The sequence below is a fragment of the Aspergillus tubingensis genome (genome assembly GCF_013340325.1).
Source record: "Aspergillus tubingensis WU-2223L DNA, scaffold_3, whole genome shotgun sequence".
NCBI classification, from domain to species: Eukaryota; Fungi; Ascomycota; class Eurotiomycetes; order Eurotiales; family Aspergillaceae; genus Aspergillus; species Aspergillus tubingensis.
This window is the reverse complement of record NW_023336277.1, coordinates 2,169,735-2,193,749: the sequence shown is the minus strand read 5'-3', so window position 1 is coordinate 2,193,749 and position 24,015 is coordinate 2,169,735. Positions and strand designations below refer to the sequence as shown.

At 48.3% G+C, this 24,015-nt stretch overlaps 9 protein-coding genes across 9 annotated transcripts; 6 read left to right on the top strand and 3 right to left on the bottom strand.

Moving 5' to 3' along the window:
* Positions 1 to 46: 46 nt before the first annotated feature.
* Positions 47 to 1,548, top strand: AtWU_01873 (glutamate 5-kinase; the record flags this gene model as incomplete). Its single annotated transcript, XM_035496987.1, has 5 exons — positions 47 to 83; positions 158 to 345; positions 407 to 517; positions 572 to 667; positions 730 to 1,548. The coding sequence occupies 5 exons, from the start codon at positions 47 to 49 to the stop codon at positions 1,546 to 1,548; spliced, it is 1,251 nt and encodes a 416-aa protein (XP_035352880.1).
* Positions 1,549 to 1,998: 450 nt separating this feature from the next.
* Positions 1,999 to 3,025, bottom strand: AtWU_01872 (putative beta-1,6-glucan biosynthesis protein (Knh1); the record flags this gene model as incomplete). The annotated part of the gene is made up of 4 exons (XM_035496986.1): positions 1,999 to 2,064; positions 2,157 to 2,565; positions 2,643 to 2,743; positions 2,810 to 3,025. 4 exons carry the CDS (start codon positions 3,023 to 3,025, stop codon positions 1,999 to 2,001), a joined length of 792 nt encoding a protein of 263 aa, XP_035352879.1.
* Positions 3,026 to 3,649: 624 nt separating this feature from the next.
* On the top strand, positions 3,650 to 4,712 carry AtWU_01871 (signal recognition particle receptor subunit beta; the record flags this gene model as incomplete). Its single annotated transcript, XM_035496985.1, has 2 exons — positions 3,650 to 3,862; positions 3,963 to 4,712. 2 exons carry the CDS (start codon positions 3,650 to 3,652, stop codon positions 4,710 to 4,712), a joined length of 963 nt encoding a protein of 320 aa, XP_035352878.1.
* Positions 4,713 to 4,966: 254 nt separating this feature from the next.
* Positions 4,967 to 6,361, bottom strand: AtWU_01870 (putative short chain dehydrogenase/reductase; the record flags this gene model as incomplete). Its single annotated transcript, XM_035496984.1, has 5 exons — positions 4,967 to 5,026; positions 5,094 to 5,710; positions 5,810 to 6,046; positions 6,149 to 6,173; positions 6,284 to 6,361. The coding sequence occupies 5 exons, from the start codon at positions 6,359 to 6,361 to the stop codon at positions 4,967 to 4,969; spliced, it is 1,017 nt and encodes a 338-aa protein (XP_035352877.1).
* Positions 6,362 to 6,798: 437 nt separating this feature from the next.
* On the bottom strand, positions 6,799 to 8,591 carry AtWU_01869 (cystathionine beta-synthase CYS4; the record flags this gene model as incomplete). The annotated part of the gene is made up of 4 exons (XM_035496983.1): positions 6,799 to 7,425; positions 7,481 to 8,157; positions 8,222 to 8,256; positions 8,332 to 8,591. 4 exons carry the CDS (start codon positions 8,589 to 8,591, stop codon positions 6,799 to 6,801), a joined length of 1,599 nt encoding a protein of 532 aa, XP_035352876.1.
* A 2,733-nt stretch (positions 8,592 to 11,324) lies between these two features.
* Positions 11,325 to 12,856, top strand: AtWU_01868 (hydrogen/calcium exchanger domain-containing protein; the record flags this gene model as incomplete). The annotated part of the gene is made up of 3 exons (XM_035496982.1): positions 11,325 to 12,154; positions 12,211 to 12,507; positions 12,559 to 12,856. 3 exons carry the CDS (start codon positions 11,325 to 11,327, stop codon positions 12,854 to 12,856), a joined length of 1,425 nt encoding a protein of 474 aa, XP_035352875.1.
* A 349-nt stretch (positions 12,857 to 13,205) lies between these two features.
* AtWU_01867 (uncharacterized protein) lies at positions 13,206 to 14,941 on the top strand (the record flags this gene model as incomplete). Its single annotated transcript, XM_035496981.1, has 4 exons — positions 13,206 to 13,375; positions 13,439 to 13,718; positions 13,774 to 14,256; positions 14,309 to 14,941. The coding sequence occupies 4 exons, from the start codon at positions 13,206 to 13,208 to the stop codon at positions 14,939 to 14,941; spliced, it is 1,566 nt and encodes a 521-aa protein (XP_035352874.1).
* Positions 14,942 to 15,780: 839 nt separating this feature from the next.
* AtWU_01866 (putative cyclin-dependent protein kinase complex component) lies at positions 15,781 to 16,530 on the top strand (the record flags this gene model as incomplete). The annotated part of the gene is made up of 1 exon (XM_035496980.1): positions 15,781 to 16,530. The coding sequence occupies one exon, from the start codon at positions 15,781 to 15,783 to the stop codon at positions 16,528 to 16,530; it is 750 nt and encodes a 249-aa protein (XP_035352873.1).
* A 1,031-nt stretch (positions 16,531 to 17,561) lies between these two features.
* On the top strand, positions 17,562 to 20,102 carry AtWU_01865 (palmitoyltransferase SidR; the record flags this gene model as incomplete). Its single annotated transcript, XM_035496979.1, has 6 exons — positions 17,562 to 17,852; positions 17,930 to 18,733; positions 18,794 to 18,866; positions 18,968 to 19,232; positions 19,288 to 19,400; positions 19,453 to 20,102. 6 exons carry the CDS (start codon positions 17,562 to 17,564, stop codon positions 20,100 to 20,102), a joined length of 2,196 nt encoding a protein of 731 aa, XP_035352872.1.
* Positions 20,103 to 24,015: the final 3,913 nt, after the last annotated feature.

The following is a 24,015-nucleotide window of genomic DNA, read 5'->3' as shown; positions in this document are numbered from 1 at the left end:
AGTGTGAACAAGATTCCTGATTAATCAACTCCAACTTCACTTCACAATGGCTTCCAAACCTCTCACGATCGTCATCAAGCTAGGTGCGGGGTATCCAACTACAAGCCCGGGCATTTACTGTTACAGATTCGCTAACATTCATTCTGGTTACAAACAGGGACGAGTTCCATCGTGGACGAGAACACCCATGAGCCTATACTGTCGATATTGACCTTGATTGTGGAAACTGCCGCCAAACTTCATCGCGACGGACATAATGTCGTGCTCGTTTCATCCGGAGCTGTCGGCGTCGGTCTACGGAGAATGGATATCGAAGAGAGGCCCAAACACTTGCCCCGTATACAGGTAATAAGACACACAATGCTACGGATCGCCAGATATCCAGGAGCTGATTTATGAACTTTAGGCTTTGGCAGCGGTTGGCCAATGCAGACTGATGAGTCTTTGGGACGGTCTTTTCTCGCATCTCCGTCTCCCCGTCGCACAGATCTTGTTGACCAGGAACGACATTGCGGATGTAAGTGTTCATTCTGGTTCCTGGAGTTACGTTTCACATCTGACACCGGTACAGAGGACACAATATCTCAACGCTCAAAATACCTTCGCACAGTTATTTGACATGGGTGTGATTCCCATCGTCAATGAAAACGACACTCTCGCAGTCTCGGTATGCTTCCGCTAGTTGTTCTATGAAGCGAAAAAGAAAAGCAAAAGCTTACTTTAAACTAGGAAATCAAATTCGGTGACAACGACACACTGTCGGCAATAACAGCAGCTATGGTCAAAGCCGACTACCTCTTCTTAATGACGGATGTCGACTGTCTATACACGGCTAACCCACGCCACAACCCGGATGCGAAGCCTATCGAGGTCGTCACGGATATTTCATCTTTGGAGGCTGATGTTTCGTCTGCCGGATCCTCTTTAGGGACAGGAGGCATGAGTACCAAGATCGTCGCTGCCAAGTTGGGAACCAGTGCGGGCGTGACCACAATCATCACCAAAAGCTCCAAACCGGGTAATGTTCATGAAATTGTCAGATACCTTCAGCAAACGGAGCAACTTGACCTGGGGTCCGAAGAGTCTTCAGGCTCGCCAGACTTGCCCACTCCGCCCCCACTACACACTCGATTCATTCCCTCGGAAACCCCGATTCAGTCTCGGTCTTTCTGGCTTCTTCATGGCCTGAAACCTCGAGGTACACTATATATTGATCATGGCGCTTATAGTGCTCTCCAGAAAAAGGCTGGCTTGCTTCCGGCAGGTGTTTTAGGGGTGGAAGGACATTTTGGCCAACAGGAAGCAGTGCGCCTGGTTGTGGTAGAGAAGATCTCTCCAGACGCTTTGAACGGGGAGTTCCTTCATCATGGCCAGGAGCCGAAGGAAGTTGGGCGTGCCCTAGTCAATTACGGCAGCAGTGAAATCATCCGCATCAAGGGCCAGAGAAGCACACATATTCAGTCACTACTTGGTTATGCAGATAGTGAATATGTGGCTCTTCGAGAAAACATCTCTTTCACACAAAATAACGATAGTCCACGTCACTGAAACGCAAATGCTTCTAACATTCTGCTATCTTGAGAAGGAGAAGGAACGATCGATGAGTAACAGTCAACTATATAATTAGAATTGCATATAACAAAAGTATAGGCTAACAATGGAAGAGACTAGAGCTTTGCTTATTTTCGAAGAATTTAAACATACATTATGGTATATGTAGTAGGCTTGGTGATTCCGATAAACTTCAAGAGGCCAGCGTTGACCAATATAGTAACCACTTTGCTGTAAACATACATAGCTGGGAAATGCCTGGAGTTAGGTATAACTCGTATTCCCGAGCTCCAGTCTGCCAGTCCGGAAACGCCACATACAAGCCATCAAAATATAGAAATATTGAGGCATAGGACAGGGAGCGTACTAAGTGCGGAGGAAGCCATGGGGTGATCGAGCAACAAGTATTGACAGTCCAGACCTTACAAGCCAGAATCGTCATACGCCTCAATCTTTCCATCTTTCCAAAAACCGCTTCATTTTAGTATCTCCGGCATGTGGTGCAGGAGAAGCCTGTGGAAGTGAGTGCCATTAGCCCAGTTTCGCAAACCTTGAGAAGAGAAAACAGAATCGCTATTGACAAGACCCAGCTACGTTATACTTACTGTATTTTCAATGCTAACGACGGAGTATGTTTCTGAGGCGGACAGTGTCATCTGAACGGTAGCCTGAGGTAGATAAGTTGTAGCAACGGAATACGCGCTCGTTGGATATTGGGGTGTTGGTGTTCCCGGCGGAATTGTACTTCCAGGCTTCTTGGCCATGGGTGCGTATCTTGTAGGTCCAGTCTGCAACTGATAGGGAATCGTGAAGGGCCCAGCCACCTGTCTCTTTCGTAGTTCTTCGTGATTGTCATCCTCAAGGCTCGAAGGGAAGGAGTCTGTAGGGTGCATGGCCGAATGAAGTCCATTTAGGACAGTCGGTGAGAATGAGCCAGTCATGTTCGTGAGGGTGAAGCGATCCGAGTAGTTGACAACAGAGGTTTCAGGACCAGAAGCGGCAATCCTAAGAAAGCTGCACGAGATGCAATCGTCAGCAGTAAGATCGAAACCCTCTGTCGTGTTTCAGGGAAGCATTGGAGGAGGGCTTACTATGCGTTCGCATCATTGCCGCCAACCTCGGGATCAATATTGAATGAGACTGAATTGCCCCTGGTAAAGAGCGCGTCTTTGACGAGGAGAGCTACATCCTCCTGTATCGAAGATCTGGGTATTAGTAGAGTTCGAACCAGGGGCGAGAACATTGATAGAGCACGCACATTGGATCCTGCTGTGTCTCCGCCTGCACAAAGATAGAGGTCATACTGTACGAGGGAAGCAAGTCGAGGTAATGCGCCAGAGTCCCTCCAGTGAGCAGTAACCACATCCCCAGCTCTGATGACCGCACCGGCTGTTGGTTCGATGAACTCGATATCTGCGAAAGCAGTTGGGAGAAACGATAGCGCAAAGTATACTACTGGGCGCGCGAGTCTCATCATGGGAAGAGCGAGAAAGAGGGGAGAAAAAAGAAACACAGATGCCAGAAAAAGCGAGCGTGGATAAGTAAATTAAAAGAAGGAAGATGGCCAGAGATGTCTGTTGACACCCTGCCGTCACCCCCTGCAATCAACGGCATGCTGGGACGCCTGCTGTGCTACCGAAGTATATACCTGTATGTCCTAGTCGGGAACTATAACGCACGGGCCATGAACCAGGCATTAAGGCATCACGGCATCAAGGCAAGCACCAGCTTCGGCCAGAATCCCGCTCCGAAGGTGGCATGATCCGTCTGGCCCACCCGCTTGCTGGTTTCGTTGTCACCGCTGCAATTTCCAGCAACCAACAAGCAACAACTTGGACGTCAGCCAATTTCTGGACAGGATCACAGCTCCTAGGCTTTGGTTTACTAATTGGCTGCGTCAGAATTGTTGCCCTAACCAGACTTGGGGAAGACGAGGGACAAGAAGTTCTGCGCTTGCGGATTGGTAGCTTCTTGAATACATACTGCGGAGCTCGACCTGCTCATGCCCTACACAATCAATCCCTTTTCACTACTCACCGGATAAGTTAAGAACCCCTTTGCATCAGTCCCCCGTGCTTCACGTGAGCATCTGTGAAAGATGCAATCTCATGCGAACTGGAAGACCCTTGAGGGAATAGCTACCAGTCTGCTTGACGGCAGCCCCATTGCAATTGCAGTCACAGTCTTCATTGCATTCGGACTACCTATTCTGCTGCACCTGATCTTCTACCGAACAGTTGCTTCTCCACCCTCCAGCAATTTCCTACTCCTTGGTCCCAGTGGGGCTGGCAAGACCGCTCTCTTAAGCCTGGTATGTTCAATCTAACTTGGCCTTGCTTTGTGCATTCCTCTCTCCACCCCTCCTGCCCAAGTTGTAGCTTGTGCTAACGGTCTTCTTTCGTCTACAATAGCTTGAGTCTAAATCGTCACGTGTTCCTCCCAAAGACTCTCGGCTCACACATACCTCGCAAACGTCTACTGTAGCTACCATCAGCCTTCCCGCCTCCATCCAGACCGCTTCGAACCGCTACCGCTCTGTCAATGACACCTCCCTGAAGGATATCTCCAAGAACCCTGTCAAGTACCGCGTGTGGGATACTCCGGGCCATGGAAAACTGCGGGGATCTCAGGGACTCGCGACATTGCTGTCAATGGCAACGTCCAAGGATGTAAAGTCCAAGTTGCGTGGAGTCCTCTTTATGATCGATACGGCTGCTCTTGTCGAGGCTGAGACTTTGCGAGACACAGCTTCATATCTGTATGATGTGCTTTTAGCCCTCCAGAACCGAGCCCTTAAAAAGGGCAAGAACTCCGCGAAAGCAGCCTCGGAGATTCCCGTTCTCTTGGTGGCCAACAAGCAAGATCTCTTCACTGCCTTGCCTCCAGGGTCGGTGCGTGAAAAGCTGGAGGCTGAGATTGACAGAATCCGGAAGTCCAAGAGCAAAGGTCTCATGGATGCTAGCGCTGACGCTGGAGTTGATGAGGGCGAAGACGATATCCTGGGAAGTACTGACACTCGGATCAAGTTCACCTTCCGAAGCCTAGAAGATGAAATCGGTTTGACTGTGGACATTGTCGGTGGCGCAGTCAAGAGTGATGAGGAGGGCAACCTCGGGGCCGGCGTCAGAAAGTGGGAGGAATGGATTGGCCAACGCCTCTGAACTGGATGTTCGTATATTACTTGGGCCAGTGACAGTGCACTGGCCCTAGAGATGGGATGAAACGATACGAGATATATCTTGAAAAATTGCATAACTCCTACACACAATCCAGACAGTCCATATAAGCCCTATGCGCCGGAACGATCATCATGAGCAGAAAGTGGAACACTAACTATCACGATATACCTGGAATTCAGCCAAAAAGGTTCGATGACCGTATTAATTCTGACGGATACATTTCGGAGCAGCTGCTATCAGGTCTCTTGTTGCCAATGAAGGCCCAGATGCTCTGTCACCTTGGTATCTATCCAATTCTGTACGCAATCAGAAACGCGAGGAGAAGAGGCAGGGTCAGAGAGGGTAGAACGTAAGAATACGTACCCAAAGGTCGCGGGCGAGAACCGGGTCATTACCAATGTCAGTCGTTGCGTCTGGCTTGGCAATAGGAATGTAGTATTGGCCGCGAATCCCATCAACACGAATCCGATCACTTGTAGCCAGATAGACGGCGGTGGCGGCGCCGTCTTGTGTACTTTGCCCAATGATTGAAAAGACATAACGAAAAACTGCACCGAGAGTAGTTCCTACATACTCGTCCCAGGCTTTCCATTGCTCTGTGACAATGTTCCCAGGGAAGAAAACATTCACGTAGATATTGTTAGGGCCTTCTTGCTCAATTCGACGAGCGAGTTCTCTCGTAAAGAGAATGTTTCCCAACTTGGAACGACAATAACGCCAGAAGCCATCAATATACGGATGCATAGGCATCACACGTGCAGGCGTGGTAAGCTGGTTAAAGTCCAAGGTACGGCATACCGAGTGCAGCGAGGAACTAGTGACAACAATCCGGGCTTCTCTGGATTCACTATGCTGGTTTGCTGTGCGTTTCAGAAGTGGTAGGAGCAGGGTGACCAATTCCTGATGGCCAACGCAGTTTGCCGCAAAGACCATTTCCACTCCCTGGGGTGATCGTTCGTAATTGGTTGTGACACCAAGGCCTATAGAATTTGTTCTGAATTAATCGACTATTACCCTAGTTCGTAATACGTAGTATAATAGTGAAAGGGGGTGGTATAGAAGAAGGTATCATGTCATACCGCCATTGCAAATAAGGATATCTAGTCGTTCTGTTATACTTCTGACCTGATCAGCTGCTTCCTTCACAGCGAAGATATCACCCAAATCACATTGGACGAAAATGACTCTTTTGTCGTCCTTGCCTAGGTTGATATGACGACGTTGCCATTCTTCTTTGGCTGCTAGAAATTTGTCACTGTTTCGACCGAGGACCAAGGCTCTGTCTATATTATGAATAAGAAGCTGGGCGGTGATCTCTGATATAACATCATTCAATTAGGAAAGCTGATCCAAGACTCGGCGTGGAAGGAGAGACGAAATTGCAGCGATAACTAGTAGGGTAGAGAAGAGTTGGTTACCTCTTCCTATGCCTCCGTGACCACCCTGTTAGTTGTCATGTTAGCGATAGCCTTCTGCAGGATTATAATATTTTGATTTCTCGGCTATACTGCAAGTCTTTTATACATATTTCGGTAAACGAATAGTAGACATACTGTTACCAAAGCCACCTTCCCATCCAACGGTGGTGTGTCCCGTAAGGAGAATTCTCTATAGGTGAATATTCCTGTCATTATGAATGTCTAGCAGTATCCGAAGGAAGAGACGATGTATAATTAAGAGGGATATCCATTGCTGGCCATCCTTTGGGAGTATAATTTGGATTTATTGCTATTTAATATCGAAACCGGTGATTTGAGTTACAGAACAGTGGACCGGAGACGTCATTCTGGGTCTCTGTTATATACGTCAGTCCTGAACACATGTCAAGATGCGCCAACTTAATGGTAGTGTTTGATTGCTCGCTTGACCTGAACTATCTAGCTTTGTTCCAATTAACTCCATACTACCGCCCATGGCATAGCCTTCGTTATATGACTGGATGACTCGAGAACTGTGTGCCGGAGGGCATCCGCCCCCCAAAAAAGAAATTGGAGATATAGTTGATACTCTCCAGATTATAGCATACCGGTTGAAAATTCAAGTTGCAATTCGCTAGAATATTATAATCTTAATTACCCGAGGTGCCATTGTTGTCGTTGTGAAGCATCCAAGTGAGGAGATCGACCTTGGTCGCCACCGCAACCGGCTTCATGGCACCTTGGTCGTCTCGCTCAGTAACAACAGCCGCGCTGTTCCATTCAAGGAACCGGTTGAGAACGCTCAAAGGCGTATCCATGGTGATCTCCACAAATTTCCGGTCTCTGATATGGGGCTTCGCGTTAGCACTACCGTTCTGGCCGGCCTGCGAGCTGGCAAGCCCCATATCTCTGGGATCGGTGACAATTTCCGGAATCCTGCTGAAATCGAACATAACATCAGCAACCGGGCTCTTCCCGGTAGCACGTCCATGGGTCAGCCGGCTGAGAACATTTCCAAGGGTAAGCAGTCCAACAAGCTTCTTGCCGGAAGGAGCAAGAACGGGAAGTTGGTCGAAACCTCTGTCGCGCATCATTTCAATGGCAATTTCACAGGGGATGTTGGATCGGACTGTTGTGATGGGCTTCAGTCTCAGGGCCTTGACCTGTGAGCCGGCGAAGGCATCGCTCTTCGCCTGTGGCTGTAACGCCGGGAAGGATGTGGGTTCAGGGGTCGATGACAGAAGACCATTCGCAGCGAGCCAGTCGTCATCGGCAAACTGTACTAGGTTAGAGGACTCATCAAAAACAGCCTAAGAGTACATGAAGACTTACTTTGGTAAGATAACTTCTGATGCTGTCGGGCAGGACGACGACAACCACGTCATCCTTCTTGAATCTGTTATCCTTCGCGGCTTGCGCCAAAGCGGAGATGGCACTTCCACTGCTTCCACCAACAAGAAGACCTTCCTCGGCGATTAGCCGCCGAGAGTATTGGAACGACTCTTTGTCGGCGGTCTTGTACCACTTGTCAACTGCCTGGCGATCCAAGACCTCGGGGATGAAATCATATCCGATACCCTCGACCTTGTAAGGCTCGTTCACATGCTCCTCGTTCAGCGCAGCAGGAAGTGCCAAGATAGATCCATGGGGGTCTGCTGCAATGACTTGGATATCGGGGTTGTGCTTCTTGAGGCCGCGCGAGATACCAGTAATCGTTCCACCAGTGCCAGCACCGGCGACAACCGCACTAATCCGACCTTCTGTCTGAGTCCAGATTTCCTCTGCGGTTCCAAACTCGTGGGCAAGGGGATTGTTCACGTTCCCATACTGGTCCAGAATGTGCGCATTGGGAAGCTCTTTCTCCAAGCGCTTTGCGACGCCGATGTGAGATTCCGGGGAGTCGAAAGCCGCTTCGTTGGGAGTACGGATGATAGTAGCGTTCAAGGCACGCAATACGGATACTTTCTCAGCGGACATTTTTTCAGGCAGAGTTATGATAGTCTTGTAGCCTGCATACTCCGGGAAGATTATTAGCCCAAAAGATCCCAATTTAGAGATTCTGAATCAACTAACCCTTGACGGCCGCAACAAGAGCTAGACCGATACCACTAGTGATAGGGAAATTATACGAGTTAGAACATCTGCTTTGAGAACATCTGCGTGATTTGCGCAACGGGACCTACGTGTTACCGCTAGTAGGTTCGATCAAAGTATCGCCAGGCTTTATGCGCCCAGATCGTTCCGCTTCTTCAATCATGCGCAAAGCGATGCGATCCTTCACGCTCCCGCCGGCATTGAAATATTCACATTTGGCGTAGACGGTGGCTTCGATTCCCAAGCTGCGCGGAATCCTGTTTAGCTTAACCAACGGGGTATTGCCGATATTCTGGGTAATGGTATCAAGGGCCACCGGAGGACCGGCCGGGGTGGTTTTCGTGGACATGGTAGGTATCGGAGAGAGCTGATTTTCGTAAACTGGGTTAACCGTGAGGAAGAGGAGTTATGAAGAGCAATTGAGGGCCGTGTGCGACTATATTAGGGGTATCAGAAGTGAGGAAATGAGACAAGAAAAAAGAAAAAAAATTTGGCAAGGCAAAAAATCTCGTAACAGATTGGTGGTATACCCCTCCCGACGGTAGCCGTTTACGATGTGCCAGTGCCACCCAACCGCATTCGCCATATCGCTCGAGTTCACGAAATTCCTGCATAAGCACCACGTGATCGCTGCATGGTCTGACATGTAAAGTTAGTTAGTAAAGTAGTTGGGCTACATGAGATAATGTCATAATTAGGAGTTGTCGTCATTAGAGGCTTGGAGTATGGCAATTGTTCACTTGACACAGAAGGATTATTGATAACGGGCGATCTCCCTCATCTCATGGAATTTAGCTTCTTCCATTTCTTCCACAACTTGGTGGAGGCAAGGTGGGTATTTACACGCACCACCAATCAGAAAACACACCCTTCATGTAAGTACCATGTACAGAATATCTACTTAGTACCTAGAACCATAATCACATACTAGACTAGTAGTTAGCAGATCCCGGAAGAAAATAAGGTACTCCAATGGGCACCACATGACGACAAGTCCCTACTTTGTACTTACGTACTTTGGATATAGAGTATCTACGTAGATCAGATCAGCAGGACTGACCCCTGTCAACTAATTTTAGTAGATAGAGATGTGTATGGGTAAGCCTTGAATACAACATCGGTGATGGAATACTAAACGGCATTTTGACATTCTTTCCTTACAACCAGCAGTAGCATAGTACCTTCAGTCCCGAAGAAGGTAAGTACTGACGAATAAAAATGACGTCTTCTATCTGCGGGGAAGTTCTCTCAATACCTAATTCCATGTGGAAGATAGGCATTGCATTAGCCTATATTCTTATTTTGCTGTCAGTGATCGAAATAGAGAGTAAGTACGTAAGAGAGCAGGAAAGAGGACATTCGGAGCGACTGCTGTGTGGCAGGCACTAACAATGTCATCACTTAGGATACTTGGGTTAAGGGCCGCGGGTCATAGCTGGGCCCCTGATCCAGGACGGCGGAGTCCTGTTTAATTGTTTAATTTGCCTTTTGTCGCATTTCCGGTTCAATGCTGGGGTCTGTTCTAGGTTCCACTCTTTTACTCTACGTACTTACACGGAGTACTACTACAGTACTCATAATATATTTGCTTTTAAATCGCGATGAGTCCTTCCACTGCATCCTCCATCCCATTGATACTTGCATCCACATCAATTGAATAGTTGTAAGTAAGATAGGGTTTAGTGTTTACTACTATCTATATCGTTGTGTGCTAAGTGAATGCACGGTTATAGATTTCGAAAAGGAGGAAATAAGCTGTGTCGAGACTCGAGACATTTTGTCAAGCCAGCCAACTGCCGGGAAGTTTGCGGGAGCCCGCCAAGCTAGGCCATGTTTACCGCTTGCTCTCAACCTTCGGTGAGTCCCCACCTGGAGGAGGCGAGCTGCAGGATTCGACGCGAGTCAATCGTGGCTGTGTATCCGGTATCGACAATGCGTGAACCGGCCCCTCCTTACGATACAGAGCCCAAGGTCATCTAAGCCAGCATGCTTGAGACAACCGCGTTGTCAGAGGATACAGCAGATCTCTCCTAATACATACTCTATATTATGTATAACTAACACGGGAGACACCGGCCATATCCGACAGATTAGGAGCAAATAATGCTCTGGAGCTTACAGCGGGATGATAATCACCCAGCAGCTGACGGGTCTGTTGACAGCTTATTTTTTTTTCTGGGTGAGCCTTTAACAGCTCACCTGCCGAAGCGCCACGGCTCCATCCAGAGGCCACACTCCGATGCTCATAGGCTCGCCAAGACCACAGCGTGGGCACAATGTTTCGAACTTGGACAACCCAAGGGTAAACTAAGGAACTCGGGGATCGCCTCAGCTGAAGGGACCCAATTCTCCTGAGTGTCTGTCATCGCAGATGCACTCTGGTGATGTGCAGCGAAATACCGTCCAGTGTGTCTGTAGAAGTCCGAAGGATGGCTGTCCGCAAAAACTGGCACACAATACTGCCCATCTGCCATACTGTGTAAAATCTTGGTTGCACTGCTTGCATGGATCAAGATCTCCAGAATAATTGCGATCATGATTAGCGGGAAATTGAATATGTATGATGTTCGCTGAAGGTGGTCTGGCCTACATATTAACTTTTCCTTCATGCAGACAGTCCCAGCCCCAGAAATTCCCCTCGTGTCTTTCACTTTCTACTAAAGGAATAGTACACAATGACACTCGTCTGCCACATCTGCAAAGCCAAGCATATTCAGCTGAAACTCCTGTTATTCATATTTTTTTTTTCTCTTTCTTCTAATGCTATAGATCCACAGTTATTATCCCCCGTACATAATCTCCGGTGTCCATGCACTATCTTGCTTGTCCTCTACTCCCGTTCTCTTTCGTCTATCCTTGGCTTTGGGCCTCAAGTCTCCCTCTGACTATGCCCATGTGTGCCTGAGCTTACTCGAGCATGTATGCCGGGATAACCCAGCTTTGCTTTATCTCACTATTGGTTTCATTGAGGGATTTGTCTACCTTGCTCTCCAAACATACCTTATAGAAGCCAGTGTCCGACCAGTAAGAGCTTGATTCTGGCCGATCATCGAGTCAACCAACTTTGCATTCCCCCCAGACAATGGCCTCCAACATGGATGGTGGCAGACGGAGGTCACGATCTTCTCAGAAAGGAGATCCTTCACAACATGATGGAATTTTGACACCGGATGCTACGCGATCGGCTTCGAAGTCGCAGAGCGGTACAATACTACCGACTCACAATGAGAAAGGACACCGACGGCACCATAGTCTGTTTCGAATCGATACTGCTGGAGAAAGTGGGAGAACTGGCGTCCATCCACTTCATTTCCTGCGCGTTTGTTTTCGGAGTACCTGCACTCTCTCCATGCTGGTGAACGTTCTCTGGCCTTTCGTCCCAGCTGCGATTGCACTTCACTTCGCTCGACCGGATCTTCATGTTTGGGTATTTGCCCTCAACTATATCGCAATGGTACCTTCAGCGAACTTGCTTGGCTTTGCGGGTGGCGAGCTAGCCAAAAAGCTGCCCAAAGTATTTGGCGTCCTGCTGGAGACGTTTCTTAGTTCTGTCGTGGAAATAGTCCTTTTCATGGTCTTGATCCACAAGGACAAGGGAGGCAATCTGATCCCTGTCATCCAAGCCGCCATTCTAGGCTCGATCCTGGCAAACCTCCTTCTCTGCTTAGGCCTATGCTTTTTCTTTGGAGGCATTGGGCGAGAAGATCAATCATTCCATGAGGCCGTCAGCGAAGTGGGCTCAGGACTCCTTCTAGTGGCAGGGTTCGGCCTTCTGATCCCGAGTGCTTTCTATTCGACTTTAAAAAGCAATGCATCGCATACACATGTACAAATCTCGACAGAAACACTGAATCAGTCTACACTGATTATCAGTAGAGCCACGGCCGTCATACTCCTAGTGGCTTTCATCATGTAAGTTGTCGTCTCCCAAAATACGCCGATAACTCCTATTTACTCATATGTCCTAGGTATCTGTTCTACAACCTCCACAGCCATCATAGCATATTCGACGAAGTCCTTGAATTCGATGAGCATCTGGATGAAGATCGTGAACGGGAAATGAAGCGCGCCAAGCTTACGTTGATTGAATGCTTTGTGGCTATTGCAATATCTCTCGCATGCGTCTGCATGTCGGCCGTCTTCCTGGTGGAGGAAATAGAGGATATTGTGAATGAGAGAGGTGTATCTGACAATTTTATGGGCCTTATTCTTGTGCCACTTGTTGAGAAGGCAGCAGAGCACTTGACTGCTATTGATGAAGCTTGGTAATTACATCCGTTGGTGACTGCCCAATCTTCCTTGCTGACCTGAAACAGGGACAATCAGATCAATTTTGCACTCTTTCATTGCCTGGGTCCTTCGATCCAGACTGCGCTGTTGAACGCGCCGCTCGCAGTCATTGTCGGCTGGGGTATTGACAAGGATATGGGTCTAAATTTCGAGATCTTTATGATTGTTTTGGTCGTTTTGTCCATCCTAGTTGTTGGAAATTTCCTTCGAGATGGCAAGTCCAACTATCTGGAAGGGGGGCTCTGCGTTCTGGTCTATGTTATTATCGCCGTCACTACATGGTACTACCCTCAGATTGTGGCGGAGGGTGAGTCTGAGGCGTGAGAGACGAAATGGACTGACTCCGCTCGGGTGGGTACCGGTGTATCAACAGTTCCGATATCGTAATGTATAGATAGTAGTGGGTATTCTATAAACTCCCCTTCACTCACGAGGTAGACATTGGTGAATGGACAGAGCCTTCAGTAGACCTGGCAGTCTGTATTTGATCATTACTGTTTGTTGAACGCATCATAATCTAGCGCTGTTGAGTAGTGTGATGGAGTTCAATTCCCCAAAGTGGGAGGGAGGCTGAAGTGGATTATTTGTTAAGGTTGTCCTGAGGCGGCAGCAGAAGATTCCGCGCGGAGTGCCGACAAACCATCATCACGACCCCAACCGCAGCAATCATTCAATGGACCCCTCATCGACCATTATCTCCGCTCTCAAAGATCGCGAACTCTCGATTAATCGCGATCAAATCAAGTCCGCCCTCGCTGAGAGGATAGAAGGTACTGAGATTGCAAAATGGCTGACGGAGCATCTCAGTACCGACACACTGTTGTCGCAAGAGGAGCTCAAACTGTATTTCCAATCCCGCTTCACAAAGGACCTTTCCCAGTCACTGATTGCTTTGGTTACTATTAGATACTCGAAACTTGAAGAGTTCGGTGCCTTGCAGAGCCTTTTCACCAATCCTAATCTCAAAGCAACTCGCCCGCTTGTGGATGATGACCTTCGACGCGCGATTGAAACACTAAACGCCTCCACGGCTGCAATACAAAGACAGACCAAAACACTAGCATCGCAGTACGAGAGCTTAAACAGATCTATCACCTCGGATGACGAACTGGGGCTCAGACAAAATCGGGACAATGCACGATTGCGCCAGAAGCATACGTCAGAAAGACAAAATATAGCTGCCGCGGTAGTGGTTCCTTTTCTTGATTCAGTCACAGAGCTTTGCTGAGTATATTACGCAGTCCAGTGACTTGGCTCACGCATTGGAATCAGAGTTGAGAGGCGTATCTGAGCAAGCTTCAGCAGACGCCAAGAGGATACTCTCGTCTCTGACAGCTCGATTCAAGGAAGATGATAGGTTGATCGCGAACCTGGAGAGGCTGGCATCCGGGATAGAAACAAGTCAACAAGATGAGAACAGTGCAAAGATAGCTTCGGAGAGATGTACTGCCCTTGCTCAATGCCTTGCCGATGAGATCAGGTGTCGACTCGATCGGTTATATCTGGAATCGATACAGGCAGGACTAATGATAGCGCGAACTGAGCCAGCACCCGCTGAGAATGAGCCGCTGGCTGCGCTGGAGGAAGAACTTGAATCCCTCTATCCCGAAATTGAAATACTAGCTGAGATGTCCACGAAACAACAGTTCGCCGAACCTATAATAGGCGAGTTAAGCAGTCACCACGAGGAGCTTCAAAATGCCTCACATGAAACGCTGGACTATGTAAGAGACGGATTCCCCCTCCCCATCAATATGCCGCACTGACACCGTCCAGGTTTTGGACGTAGTATCGGAGATGACATCGTCTACAAATGGTCTTGTCAAGTGCCTGCAGGACAGGGAGTCTTACTGTGGAACTCTGGAAGCTATCGCTGCTGCGCACCGATCAGAGATTGGCGATATCTTCTTGGGCCCACCTGTTAACAGGAGAGAGTCTTTGAGACGTTCCTCTGTACAGCCCGTTTCGGTTTTTACTTCAGCACAAAAAGACAATCGGCTCCATGATTCTCAATCAATAGCGAAAGTGTTACGCCGAGTAGGATTATCTTTGGATTCGGTGCTCCATGCAGACGAAGCCAGTGAATGCGCAGATAATCTAAAGGAGAAACGATATCAGTTGACTGAGAGCCTAAATGACCATGGTATTGCCGCAGACTCGCCGCTCATGGCTGAGTTACTCCCGACAGACCGGGCGATCCAGCTTCTCTCCACTTCCTTGCACGCCGATTCTGAATTCGAGACCTCACTTGCGAATCTGGACCACCAGAGGAAGCTCTCTAATCTCGAAGACGATTTGAAGGGTGTTCAGAAGGGGCTTGAGGGACTCGACATGAGCGTGGTTCATAGAAGAGATAGAGGGCAGGAGAAATTTGTGGAGATGTGGGGTTCGAAGGCCGTGGACGACTGAGCCCTGAGCGGCCTGAAGTACATATTCTGAACATTAAGATACGCTGTTCACGCCTGCTCTTGCGATGCCATGTCTACTGGAGGCACTATAGATAATTGCGCCACTGTATTTGTACTGCGGGAGAGTGGTAGGTACTAGAAAATATCCTTAATGTCATAGTTGCTTGATAGGAGGCAAACCGCTCATGAATATCGTAAGAGACGCATGTACTTGGGTATTTGCGCCGCTTGGCTAGCAAATTCGGAGCTCCTTTGTTTTAATGAAGCTAGTATGTCACACTCTGCATGGAAGCAAAATCGATTGCCTGTTTTGATAAGGGTAACGAAAGAAACGGTTGGGTTGAGATCGGGCGCACTAATATCCGGCCAACTCCATTCCTCGCCTTTCACATTCCACCCTGTTAATCTGTACACCTGGAAGTCAATCACTTTCCCCCGTTTATGTATAGTGATTCAGCAGGCAGGCCTTTCTTTGTGCTTTTTCAAGTCGTCTGCTGCTGCTACTGACCGGCTAGTGAGCTGATCTCGACCCCAGTCACATAGGTAAAGTGAGCAACCAAAGGAATGTTTACTGATAGCCGCCCACTGACAGATCGCACAGATGTTTCCTCCCTAGTAGGAAAATTAAGCACCGCCGTGTTTAATTCTAGCTACAGGCTTTTATCTCGACTACGCAGCCGATTCGATTCGAATCTGGTGCAGATATTTCAGCATCAATTACATGCTGGGCAGTGTCCCGACCATGCGATACCTATCGGGGAAGTCAATATCCGCCTGTAGGTCCAGGGCCATCTGTGGCATTATTACCCTTGGTTTCCCGACAACGTACAAGGTCTCGCGATGAACAAGGAGAGCCCGTCGACTGTTGCGAGCCTTACGGAGGCAACTAATACAATCCGCTCACCGAAAGAAGATGAATCAACATTGGAGTCCAACTATCCAACTGATGTCTTCCAGATCTCGCCTACGGTAGCACTGGGACTGCTGTGCACAGGTATTGAAATGCTTGTGGAATCGTCAGCAGAAGAAGTGGGTTATTTCCGAGGAGCTGCCGTTCCTGTCCCCGGGCCCCTGGTCCACAGCGACAGTATATCTAGCGGGGAATCTACGCCGATAAGGGTCACTGGGTTATGTCGCTCCACAGAAAGCTACGATGAAGCAGGTCGTCACCTAAAACAGCAGAGTGTGCTGTCAAAACGATTCTCTTCGAAACGCCAGCCACCGATCACGCTGCAGGAGTATTTGCTGCGTATGCACAAGTTCTGCCCTATGTCTACAGGTGTTTATCTGGCTACAAGCATGTACATCATGAGAATGGCGACTACTGAACGGGTGATAGTCGTCAGCCGGAAGAATATGCATCGTCTGGTGCTTGCTGGACTTCGCGTGGCGATGAAGTCCTTGGAAGACCTCAGCTACCCCCACAGCCGCGTTGCTAAGGTAGGGGGTGTGACTGAGCGCGAACTGTCGAGGCTCGAAATCAGTTTCTGTTTCCTTGCGGATTTCGAACTACGAGTCGATGCGGATATGCTCGTCGACCAATTAAGATTACTCCGAGAGATAGGCTGTTGCGGGGATCCCCTCCGTTGAAATTAGCCTTGATACGTTCGTGGAGCGAACATAGACACTTTTATCTCCCACTAGGCGAATGTGCTTTGGAGAGGCCTGCAAGCGCCTTGGGAATGGCGATGGCCTTGTAGTTCTTGATTAAACTGGAAAGGTCCTCCGCAGATTGGTCCGGGGTGAATTGTGGGGCGCATGGTTGGACTGTGGCCTTTCAACTTGAGCATCATCTTTTCTGGGATACTCTATTGCGTATCTACCATGAGAACGCCAGATCGAGGGACTTTTCTTGCTTCCGATTTTGGAGAAACAATTCTGTGTGCACGTATTACAATGCGGCTGCCTAACCGCCCCATCAGTTAGCGACTGGTGTATTGTACTAGTGAGCTAGACAGCTGGGCTGAGTAAAGCCTGTCGGGCGCAATTCGTTATTATACTGACTGTCGGACGAAAGTTCTGTTCTCAGGGTACGTTAGACCCTCTACCATCAAGGTGTACCTGTATATCTAAGGACCGGGCTTTCAAATAGTATGATAGTGAGAAAATTGCTGAGTCCCATGTAGCCAACACGAATGCTCGTTCCAAGGTCGGCGAGGGAGTTCGTGTTCGCATTAGTAATAATGCAGGGAAGTTGTGGGTAAATGTAGACCACGTCGCGAAAGGCGGAGTGGGAAGACGATCCGTCAGCCTTTCGGGAAGGGAGAGGCTCATCCCCGGGGCTTGCCTGCTGCGCCATGGTTTGTTGCTGATACACTCAGCTGTTCTTCCGCCCCCATCTAATTTTCGGTCTTCTCTTTCTTCATCACAGCGTCGAAGGCCACCGTTGCCTTTCTGGATACCACAGTACCGGCTTCAAGAAATCCCGTTCACTTCGCAATGCTCCTCTAAGTCGGCCTCCGCAAGACTACTCAACTGACTCGTGACCGCCGACCGCTTCAACGACTACGTTCTTCTTTGCGGCGGCAATTCTCTGTCTCCCCTTCCTCTCTGTCTAGTCCAGGAACAGTCGCGCGCGTGCTGGACTCAATTTTTGATATAATCCCGGTTATCTTTTCGACATGTCTTCCGGGACTCCGAGCAGCAGCAGCACTGCTGGTTTGGGACAAAGTCCGCACTCCCTCCCCAGCGGCAAAGGCACCACCACTCCCCCGAAAGTGACCCAGCATGATGCGACCGTTGAACTTAAAGACATGAAACCGGAACGCGCTGGTGTCAAGGGCTCAATCCCCATTGGGGAGGATGTCATGCAGATTGCCCGTATAGGAGAGATCGCAGTTATGCAGAAAATGTTTGATGAGAAGAAGTCTCACCCCAACTATAAGGACGAAGAAGGAATCACCCCGTTACATGTGCGTGTTACCAATATGTCTTTCGCACTTGTCTTTTGTATTGATTCCGAACTAACAACGCTATTTTCCTCTTCTAGTGGGCCGCCATCAACAACCAATATGCCATGTGCAAGTTCCTACTCGACTCTGGCGCCGACGTCAATGCGAAGGGAGGCGAATCTGTCGCTACACCCGCGATGTGGGCAGCTCAACGCTGCCACTATTATATTGTGCATCTTTTGCTTCAGCACGGCGCGGACCCTCTTCTTACCGACGTCCAAGGCTACAACATCCTACACCTAGCTACTATCGACGGAAATGCCTTTCTGCTTGTGCTTTTACTTCACCAGGAGATCCCGGTGGACGTTCCCGATCAACAAGGTCATACAGGGCTGATGTGGGCGGCATATAAGGGATTCCCCGCCTGCGTGGACCTATTCCTGCGCTGGGGCGCTAATGCCAATGCCGTTGACGACAGCGGCTTAACTCCCTTACACTGGGCTCTGGTCAAGGGATCGTTGCCTTGCGTTCAGAAGCTCATTGAATATGGCGCTGATAGGTTCGCGAAGACCAGGGATGGTAAGACCCCAGCGACGGTAGCGGGCGAAATGAATACCACGCGTGTGTGGTATCGTGCTCTGGACGAGTGTGGCTATGACTTCGATGGGAACACGAAGGTTCTTCCCTTCGGATTGACGCCTTGGGTGCGGAACAAGAGCACCATGTCTAAGTTCTTCTTCTTGTGGCCTTTCTTGATGATTTTCGTAGCCGTCTGGGTTCTCAGTAACTTGGTTGTGTTCGCTGCTATCCCTATTATGATCGCAACAGCTTATGGACTTCAATGGTTGGCCCAGAAAGTGGCCAGTCAAAGCATTTCAGAGTATAGGATACTGCAAAAGACGGTACGTCAGCGATTACCCCTTGCATCTCCTCACTCTGTTCGTCACTGATCCGCAACCCAGCCTTACCTATCGGGCGTTTTTGCAGGCTCTTTGTTCTGGGTTGGTGTGAGATACATCTTCTACGTGCTGCCAGGTGAGGCTTTCCCTGCTCTTCGGATACATGTTTCGAATCCGATTTTCAACGGGATTATGCGAAGCCCCAGCCAAGACTTTACTAATAGTCACTTTTGCCAGCCACATATACCACAAATCCCATATCGAATATCTGTTTTGCTCTGTTCTTCTCAGCGACAACATATTTCTATTTCACCGCGATGATTGAAGATCCTGGGTTTGTCCCCAAACTTGGCAGCAGAAACCAGCAGCGAACAGTTATTGCGGAACTTTTTGAGCAGTGGAAATTCGACGAAGAGAACTTCTGCGTTGCGTGCATGATTCGAAAGCCTTTACGGAGCAAGCATTGCAAGCGCTGCGGGCGCTGCGTTGCAAAACATGACCAGTAAGACCCTAATTGAGACTGGAGTTAAAAGCTCAAACATTGACATCCTGAATAGCCACTGCCCGTGGATTGATAACTGCGTAGGCGCCAACAATCTGCGCCATTTTGTATTATACATCACGTGTCTTGAAGCGGGTATAATTCTTTTCGTGCAGCTGACATACTCCTGTAAGTATCAATTCCCCTTCTTCTCCGGATCAAAGACTAACGGCTAGAACAGACATCAATGTCTTGCCAGCACCCGTCAATCCTACCTGTAATGTCATTAACGATGCGCTATGTGATTTTGTACTTCGTGATACATTCACCCTCGTCCTTGATGTGTGGGTCATCATTCAGCTGGTCTGGGTCACTATGCTCTGTGCTGTTCAGCTTGTCCAAATTTCGCGGAATCAGACGACATACGAAAACATGAGGGGCCATTCGATTGACAGAAGCTACCCAAGCTCTCGTGCTTTTGCTTCGGCTCTGGCTGCAGGAACTACCTCACTCGATGCTGCTGGCCTTTCCTCTGCTGGCCAGGGACCGAATCCAGCTCTTGCCCATGGCCACCGGCACCGGAGGGGCGGTTGTCTGAAGCAGTGGACTTCCCTTCTCGGCATTGATGCCTTCTTTGCGACAGCAAGGGATGGGTTGCGAGATGGTCCACGTGCTTCTCGGGCGAAGAATCCCTTCTCTCGAGGTGTAGTCACCAACTGCCGGGACTTCTGGTGCGATCCGGCTCCATACTTTGGACAGCGGGAGGCGGGATCTGGCATGCTCGGTGGTGAAGCAATCAACTACAACCAGATGTACGAGATGCCGTCACGTATGCACAGCGGCGGAAGATATCGGAGCCTGGCAGACGAGGACCCGGAACGGAATGCATAGATGCGTTCTTGTGTCTTCGATTGACTGACCATTTGGGGTTCTCAATATGCCCTTCAGACGACCAATAACTTCCGAGGAGATGTTTCGATCTTCTATATGCGATCTAATGAGTACCGGATGAGCCTTTCCTTCTGATGATATGTTTGACTGGAATAGATGGTCATGGATGGGGTTTTGACCCTTCATGCCCTCACATTATCTTCATGTATTATCTTCTGCATATAAAGATCATGATATATTAGTAGATATTTTTACTTTAGACCAAATATAACCTGGCAGATTACTCAATACCGTACATTGCAGGCTAATCTATCCAACCGGAGAAAAAGAAGTGGGTGGAATCATCACCTTGCTATGAAGCTAGAGGGTGCTTTTCGAGATGACAGGGAATGGTGTAAGGAAAGCCAAGGAACTTGAAGCCCATAATAGCGCAATGCACTGAGTACAATTGCATTGATTCAGCTAAAGAACTTAAGGAGTGGATAAAATTACAAAGAGTGAAGTGTGAGACGGGGGAAAGGGGAGAGAGAGAGAGAGAATGAGAGAAAGAGAGAGAGAGAGAGAGAGAGAACGAGAGAGAGAGTGAGTGAGTGAGTGAAGGATACATACCTCTGCAAAAGGGTAATAATAATCAGTGGAGAACAGGATGAGGATAATTAACCGTAAGTAAGTAACGTACATACAGCGTCTATACAAGATTCATACATACGATGATAATCTCCACACCCGCGCCCCATACTGAACCAAGCTTCTGAAGCCGAAAAAGCCGATGTCGCAATAATAAAAATTACAGAGTATGCATGCATGTATGCATGTTATGTATGTATTCTTCGCTTTTCTTCCGTGTTTAAACCTTGGAGAAACTTTTTTCACTTTGGAGTAAGGGGAATGGGAATGATTGGTCTGAAACCTATTCCATTCGTCTGGTTGTGGCTTTAAAACCTTAGACCCAAAGTCAAAATGTCACGCTAAGATCTTATCTCGGCAGGAGCGGTTTGATTGATTGATTTGATTGTATTTTTTTTGCTGGACGTACTTGACGGTAGGTGCCCTTTTTGACTTTCAGACTTTTGTTACTCCCAGAGCCGTTTTATGAGTCGTGGAATGTATGTCTTCCTTCTGCCTTTTCTTTTTTGTTCTGTAGGTAGATTAATCAAGTATGTATCTATCTACATCGATACCTAGATGTAAGCCAAGTCCAAAAATTCCATCTAGGCAGACAACCACCTACCTAACTTCCCTCGTAAGTAACCGCAAGCCTGTGCGGTGGGTCTCTCTGGCTTCCACACACACACACACACACACACACACGCTTGCAATCCCGGAGTTTTCAATTTCATTGGGTACATTATGGTACAAATCGTCCCCGGGACCACTCTTCGTCACGACCTGAAGCTGGGCACTACATAATTAGTAGAATAGAAACAGACTTAGCGGCACCAAGTTACGAATTAATATGTGATATGATCCATGGATCACGGATCCTATATATTATTATCTGATTGAAGCGGTCAGGCCACCGCTTCGTCCAAGGCAAGTGGGCTGTATGTTTTTTATTTCCATCTGATAATGATATGAAGAAATCATGGATCCATGGAACGGTAGGTGTTGGGCTGATTGATTAGGGCAAGGTGGTGAGGATGGGTTTGATGTTTGTTTCTTATTCGCTTTTATGCAGGGGTATATAGGCTATAGTGATTGTTGACTCCAATTTTGTTGGTTGTTTTGTTCGTTACGTATTATATGGTGAACATGCGTCTGTAGTATTAACGATTAAGTTTTTCTGCTTCCTAGTATGTAGAATTTAAATTCATGCATCAGATGATCAGGGTCTTTTACTTTTTTTTCTCTTCCCTTTTTCTATTTATTGTTTCCGACCTTGCTGATCTCTCAACATCCCACGGGTGATATTCCAGATAAACTCGTGTGCTTTTTTTTTTTTGTTGGGTTGCAGGATGCAGTGCAGGCTGGGATTGCAGATCGTTCGATCTTCGCCCTCCTGACACAACTAGTAGTATCTAGATGGGGGGGGGGGGGGGGAAAAAGAACAGGACCCTGGAAGATGGAACACCGGTCGCCGGTACCTGGCATAGCCGGCCTTTCCACAAGCGTGGACCGTCTGATCGGGTCACACAGCACAAGCATGCTACATGGTAGTAAGTACATCCGAAGTTCATATCTAGCTAGCTAACTAGCTAGAAATGCATCCAAGCTCGGAAGTCCTATCTAATCAATTCAGGTGGACATTCTGTGACAAACCTACTAGACCTGTTACGGATGTTTTTCTCTCCTTCTCGTGATATACGCGTGGGGCGAGAAGGGAAAGAGGCACCGGAGTTCGCGGAAACGGCGAGAGTACTTATTTTAAACATTTGGTGCTAACTAGCTGGTAAGCTGGTCAATGTCTGCCTGCCTGTCCAGTATAAGTAAGTAATTTCAGCTGCCTGCTTGCGATTTCCTGAGCAGGCTGCAGCCGAATAACTGTCTTGTCAGGGACAGGAGGCTACCAACCTTGACAAATTTTTACGATTGGCGGAGTGAGGTGAATAATAATGGCGACTATTATTATTACCATTATAGTAATAATAACAACTGTGGACATGCCACTGGCCCAGACCTGAATGGAGATCGGCGCATGTCTAGGGAGTCGACTGTTCCAGGCGCCCGTTCCGGTTTCCATGTCGCATGGTTCCGCGTGTACTGCTTAGGGATTAGTCTCGTCTCTCGTCTTGTCTAGTCGCGTTGCGCTAGGTTCTCTGCGCCAGTAGCAGCAAAGGTTGTTCAAATCAATTGTTGCATTATCCAACAATACGAGATTCATCGACAGATCGTCTTTCAAATGTTTGAGAAAGTAGGAAAGAGCGTGGTGTATAAATACGTAGGTAGGTAGTTGAGTTTGAAGACGAATCCTGGAGTAGGAAAGGAGGCTAAGAATTTGCCTTGACTGTTTCAAATTCTTCTCCGCCCGTTAAGTGTTAGCTACTCCCCAGACAGACAGAAAAGTACGTACTGTGTATAGTGACTTACTAGCTAGATTAGTATTACGGCAGCAATTGTTCCTCATGGTCTGACCATTGCACCGGAGTTGCCTCCTTATCTAGCCGGGCCGAACAGCACGATGATTTTTTTCTTCTTATTTTTCATTATTTTCCTTGTTGTCTTCGTTATTTCCCTCACCTCCAAGTCCCTAGGGCCTTGGTATTGTGGGAACGAAGGAAAGGGAAAAAGCGGGGCCGCTAAGAATTTATCAATCACTGATCAAGCTGTTACCTGATCGATCAAAACCGACTGGGAGTTTCTCGTTGGATGTGTTTCGGAGAGGTCCGTTTTTAATGCTACCGGTATAGGTTTAACTCCGAGAAAATCCCTCGGGAACCGAGACATAAGAAGGGCTGGTGGCAGCTATGGTCGGGGAAAGGGGGCCAGAAAGCAAACTAATTGAGTAACCCGTATACCGAAGCGAGAGGGTAAGTTAGTGTGTGCGTGCGTGTGGGTGGATATGAAAAAAACGAGACCACACGGATCAATCTGCATGGTGCCTCATCGTAATCAATCAGTGAGTGGGTCTCTTCATCCACCCAAGTGGTCCCCTGGCAGCGAATGGGCGTAGAGAGCGGGAACCGCAGCGGAAAAACAGCGCGCCTGGCTCGGCCATGGGCGCTGATGCGGTTGGGGGATGGCGCCATCAGATAACGTGCGAAAATTTTTATCTGATCAGATTATCAGAATCCCTCCCCGACCCTCAACCAAGGTTGAGAGCCAGCGAGTCAGCAACGCCCACCCGCTTCAATTTCTCTTGCTCGGGAGTCCAATTGACAATTGTGTTCAATTCCATGGACCCTCCTCCTGGGATTTATTCCCTCACTTTGTTTCCCTCGTGTCTGTTCAAGTGTAGAAACACCGTTTTTTACCT